Source organism: Pygoscelis adeliae, unplaced genomic scaffold (genome assembly GCF_000699105.1).
Source record: "Pygoscelis adeliae isolate BGI_AS28 unplaced genomic scaffold, ASM69910v1 Scaffold186, whole genome shotgun sequence".
Classification (NCBI taxonomy): domain Eukaryota; kingdom Metazoa; phylum Chordata; class Aves; order Sphenisciformes; family Spheniscidae; genus Pygoscelis; species Pygoscelis adeliae.
Genome location: NW_008825071.1, coordinates 1766526 through 1772420, shown reverse-complemented (window position 1 = coordinate 1772420; position 5895 = coordinate 1766526). Strand labels below are relative to the sequence as shown.

Genomic DNA, 5895 nt, shown 5'->3' with positions numbered 1-5895 from the left:
AGCCGGCTGTCGACCAACACCCCCAGGTCCTTTTCCTCCAGGCAGCTTTCCAGCCACTCTTCCCCAAGCCTGTAGCGCTGCATGGGGTTGTTGTGACCCAGGTGCAGGACCCAACACTTAGCCTTGTTGAACCTCATACAATTGGCCTCGGCCCATGGATCCAGCCTGTCCAGGTCCCTCTGCAGAGCCTTCCTACCCTCGAGCAGATCAACACTCCCGCCCAACTTGGTGTCGTCTGCAAACTTACTGAGGGTGCACTCGATCTCCTCGTCCAGATCATTGATAAAGATATTAAACAGAACTGGCCCCAATACTGAGCCCTGGGGAACACCACTTGTGACTGGACACCAACTGGGTTTAACTCCATTCACCACAACTCTTTGGGCCCAGCCATCCAGACAGTTTTTTACCTAGCGAAGAGTACACCTGTCCAAGCCATTAGCTTCTACGTACCTTGATTCCCTCTTCTTTCTGGCGAATGTGAGCAGCAACTCTAATGCATTAACAGAGGTTCAAATGATAAAGAAGGTTCTCTTACAGCACAAGAAGCAGGCCCTTGTGAAGGATGGTGTGTCTGTCAAGGTACTTTGGGGAAAAAATAGCAAGGGCAGCAGTTTGGGCATTTAGGAATCTGCATGTCCATAGTAGTTTGCAGAATTTATTTTGGGCAAAAGACCTGTTGGTAACAGCACAAAAGCATTTTGACTGTTGGGTGTCCTATACAGCTGCTAGCTGTAGTAAACAGTCCTGGTTTATTAGGTTTGGTTTTGTATGAGCACTTTAGAGCAGTGCTTTGCAGACTTCTGTGCCCGCACTTCATTTTTGGTGGCAAGGAAAGCTTTCTGCGTAACCACAGCATGTGAATGCCACTGCTTTGTACCTCACATGCTGCTTGTAATACCCTATCAGTGAGGCTGAAGAACCACAAAACCTGTGGGGCCTTCCAGTTGTAATAATCTAGTTTTATACAGTTGACATGAGAAGGAAAGCAGAAATCTGAATAGCCTTCTTGACTCCTTTTCTGCTTTCTTCGTTCTGTCTGTCCCACTGGTATTTCATAATCTGTTTTTTCTGGATTACTAGCAGTCTGTAAGACAGCACAACGTGATCTGTGAAGTGTTTGCAAGATACCAAGTCAACTCCCTTCTGCACATGTTCCCACACATGCAGGCAAGCAAATAGCCTGGAGGGAGTAAAGAAGAAAGCGGCAAACATTTTAGCAGGACCTGTTGTGACAGGACAAGGGGGAATGGCTTTAAACTAAAGGGGCGTAGATTTAGACTAGATAGAAGAAGAAATTTTTTACACTGAGGGTGATGAAACACTGGCACAGGTTGCCCAGAGAGGTGGTGGATGCCCCATCCCTGGAAACATTCAAGGCTAGGTTGGCCGGGGCTCTGAGCAACCTGATGTAGTTGAAGATGTCTCTGCCCATGGCAGGGGGGTTGGACTAGATGACCTTTAGAGGTCCCTTCCAACTCAAACCATTGTATGATTCTGTGATTCTATGAGTAGAGGAATGAGGGTAATAAACATTCAAAGTTCAGTCTCATTCCTGTTTCATTGTAAGTAAAGAGCATAGCAACAGCACCGCAGGAGAAAATCCATGAGTTTCTGCTCAAAAAACATTGTGGTCCTCATAGTTAAAAAAGGGGTGAGAAGGACCAGGTAGGGAGTGTGGAAAAGACAGACCTGTGTCCAAACATTGCAGGATGTATAGACCATGCTATCCAATAACCCATGATGCTTCTAAAGAAAGTTTTGGGGAGAGATGGGAGTGGGAGATTTATCTGTTTGTTTACCCTACCACTCTTTTTCGGCTCCTTTGAAATACCTGACTCTTAGGGCTGTCTAGGGTGAGGTTAGAGGGATGTCTGCAGTTGCCTCACTTAACTAAAGGAGTCTAACTAGTTCATGTGTAGGTGAGATGCAGTTTTAAACCAAATTATTTTAAAGCTTCATCTGTTTATCTGCTATTCAGAAAGCTGAAGTATGCCAGCCTAAAAAGGTGTTAGAGACACGTCCTGTAGTCAGAGCTAGGTTAGGATTTCTTTTTCCATCTTGTGCAATTTTTCAGTTTCTATTTCATTTTTTTCTCGTTCTATCAGAATGAATGCAAGTTCTTTCAAAATTTTAAAGAGAGAGTGTGAGAAAAAGAAACTTGACAGTTCTTCAAGTCCCTTGCTTGAACTGAGATGAGGTTTAATCCTTGGCCTGCAATGACTGCCTTTAACTGCTAGGCTATCTGGGAAGAAGTAAAATGTTTTCTTACTGCAGAAATTCAAGCCTCCTTGGAACGGGAACGTGTGTAACTGAGGAAAGTGTAGGTTTTAACAAGTTGATGCCTTCTGGTTGAGAGCAGACGTGAGGTAGTGGGTAATCCTTGCAAAAGTTCAGGTTGTAACACAGGAGTTAGGAAGTGGGAAGGAAAATACCAAAACAAGTGAAACTAAATTTGGGAATCTCTTTATATTCGGATATTCTCTGCTTGTCAAAACCTAAATCTCATGCCACGGGGAGGACAGTGAGGCTCTGGAGGAAGGACACTGTAGTCATTGTTTCCTATTTGTTTTAGACATTTGGCTTCATACAAAAGCCAAACCCAGAGAAGGTACCTGTGAAGTGAAAGGGTGAGAGTCCAAGTTCAGATGGGAAACAAAGGCAGTTTCCTTTCCACTTTTGTGTGGGAACTGAGGCATTTCGTGTTGCTGCCACATGCTGTGAGAACAAAATGGAAGGATGTGGTCCTCAGCTGCATGATTCACCCTTCCAGAGCTCACTTGCTGCTTCCTTCCTTCCTCACTAGTAGCTTTGAAAGTCAGGGGTAACGATGATTTTCTTGCCTGCACCATGGTTCTCATTGGCCTGTGGTTTATTCATATACACATGGATGTGGGGAGGAGGAGGTGTGGATGGGATCAGCTCTGAGTACTTTCTGTGAAGATTTTCCCATACGACAGTGAAAGCTATTCTAGACTCATATAAATCTCATTGTAGAGGTATTCAGAATTGCCTGACAAGAAAGGTTGTGTCCCAGCAAATCATTCATTTGCTAGTAGGAGGGGAGCCCTGGGGCCTGAAATCAAATTAATAATGTTTTTGATCCGGCTTATCTTAAATGCAATGTGGTAACCAGTTGTTATGAGATACGAAGTTCAGGTATTATAATGACAAGCGCTGTGAAGAGTCAGTGTCATACTAGAGAAGAGTCATAAAAGTCCTTTTTAGTGAAGACTGCTATCTAAAGAGATAAGAACTTGCTCTCCTCGTATGCTGCGCAGCTGTGTTTTAGCACAGTTTTAAAAGGGAACAGCCATCCTGTTTTACTGAAAGCAAAATCTTCAGCCCATTCATTTCCACAGGTTATAAAGAAACAGGCTTTCTGTTTATTTAAGGACATGGAGAGCAATGGTTTCCAATCACTTCTCAACTTTCTCTACGAAGTGTTGAATCTTGGTTTATGAAACTGACAGTAGATGCCATTGCTGGTGTCTCCAGTAGGTTATGCTAGCGTGATGATACATAGGCTGATGTCAGAGAAACTATAGCTTCATGATTCGTAGTTGATCTGCATGGACCTTCCTTGACAACTTCTAGTATGAATTCAAATTTCAGGCTGCCAAGGGAGGGAGTGAGATACTGAAGCTTTGGAAAAAGAGTTGGGACTCTAGATCTTTGTCTTGCAAACTGAGCTGCACAAAGCTGAAGCTGCAAACCAGCATTAGAAATACTTCTACTGCAACACTGCTCTGGTGTGAAGCGAGTCCACATATTGCATTTACTCAGAACTTTAACTTGAAGTATCAGCAGAAGCATTCTTTCCTGCAGCCCTTTTTCCAAGCAGTCCCCTCACAAATGTCTTTTCTCAAAATTTCCAGGGGTCAGTCTTCAGATATCCTAGCCTTCTCCCTCTCCCTCAGTACTTTTCTTCCAATTCCTTTGACTTTGATTTTCTAAATGAACATTAATGACTTAATGCCTTTTGGTGTTTTTATTTATTTATTTATTTCTCCTTAGGTTTGAAAGTGTTAGTGACTTTACCTCAGAACTAGAAGACAGTGATGATCCAACAGCTTATGTCACCAATTTGACATACTACCACCTGGTCCCATTTGAGACTGATATTCTGGACTGAGGCTGCTCAGTAATGCAGTCAGCCAGCATCCAGCCAACCTCTTCGTCCATAGGCTCTGCTATCTCTGGCATTGCATCTCTGTGAATAAGGCCGTGCGGGCAAGACCAACAGCAGAGAAGTTGCAGCAGGTAGGCCACAAAGCTGGTTTTGTAGTCTGGCCCTCCGTTGTGTGTTATGGAGACATCTTGTAAGGACGTAACTGCTTCGCTGTTGACAACACTCATTTTCCATGAAAGCAAGGCAGCAGAGGCATCTTGGGGCTCAAGAAAATCTCTACTATGTCCGTGGGAATTGCCACTCTGACGCAGCCATCGGAAACTTATGCTGTAGTACGCTGTCACCCATGCTCCTTGGCTTGCAGTGCAAGTTGAGGCTTCCTCTTTTAGGATACCACCAGAAACTTCCCCAGATGGCGTGACCACACTTTTTATGCTACATAAGCAAGAAGGTGAGCAAACCAGCTGAATTTTGTCAGTTCCCTCTGCAGTTGCTTAATGGAGGTCTTGCGGGTCACTTTTTGCTCAGCTACCGGAGCCTTACACAAGATGTCAGAAATACCATTGAGTGCCTACAGGAAGCAGAACACATGAGCTGACCGCTTTACTTCTTTTAATCACGGGTTTTATATAATCGCTGAAGAGGCTCTTTCCTGGAATAGTAAAGCAGACAGCAGCCGGCATTGCAATGGACTGTGTGTGATGTTTGGGTACCCGTATGATTTCAGAGGTCTGGAAAGCTGATGGGAAAGCTGAGCTGCCCTGCTAAGAAGGCTCAAGGCTATGGCAGGCACTTGGATATGACTTTTTTTTCATGTGGACCAGCAAACGTGAATGGTGCTTACAGTTGTTTATATCAGAGAGATAATTCCCTATGCATATTTCTCCCCAGAGGATGGGGAGGAAGACAATGAGATTTATGTTGTGTTTGGACTGAAAAAGAATGATAAGCTACAGTGTGTCTACAGTGGTAGGAAAAATACTCTCTCCACTGCCAGCCTGGCTCAAGGAGTCTGTCTAGCTTTCTGAGACCTGCCTGCGGGGCTGGGTGCAGGCCTCGTTGTCATGTAATGCCATGGATTTCAGTGGAGGTAGGACAGTGGGAGCAAGAGAGGGATTGGACCCTGCAGCCTCTTGACTACTGAGTAGTGCAATGTTAAAATCTCCTCGGGGTCTCTCTCTTGTGGAGCGCTCCAAAATCCCAGCTCTCACTGTGAGTGCTCAACACTCGCCAACGTGACCTCTCATTGAGCTTTTTGCGATCTGTTTGCAAACGTGAATTTGAAGGGATCGAAATGGGAAGGAATGCATTTTGGACTTGTTTCTTGGTAAAGGGGCTTGCTTGGTCCTGGAGAAGTTGATACAACTCCCTTCTGCAGACTTTTCATTTCTATCTATAGAATAACAGTCAAACAGAATTTGCTAATGTAAATAATAAATTATTGAGAATCCTAATTCTTTTACACAGTATGTTTTTAAAATATATTTTAATGAAATAAAATATAACTCACCTTCAGTACACTTTCTGCAGCTTAAAACAGTGACTTCCTTTTTTTTTTTTTCCTTTGAGGACACTTTCCCAACCATGCCAAATCCTTTAATTCTTTCTCTAGTAGTTTGGGAAACATGCTGAGTTTTGGCAATTCTTTCTGTGCTCCATGTCTTGTTGCCCATACTGTAGGTATAGTGTATACTCATGTGAAACCTCTCCGCCTAACAGTTGATCTTGTGTCTAGGTATAGAGGGCTGGAGCACCTCTCCTAT

At 43.9% G+C, this 5895-nt stretch overlaps 1 protein-coding gene across 1 annotated transcript in view; it reads left to right on the top strand.

The window, feature by feature from the left end:
- PXDC1 (PX domain containing 1) overlaps positions 1–5651 on the top strand; it is a 13534-nt gene extending 7883 nt beyond the window's left edge. Inside the window, exon 4 of the mRNA XM_009326524.1 lies at positions 4018–5651. Coding sequence (XP_009324799.1) covers positions 4018–4135 — 118 coding nt within the window. The 3' untranslated portion in view covers positions 4136–5651. The remainder of the gene's footprint in view (positions 1–4017) is intronic.
- The last annotated feature ends 244 nt before the right edge of the window (positions 5652–5895 follow it).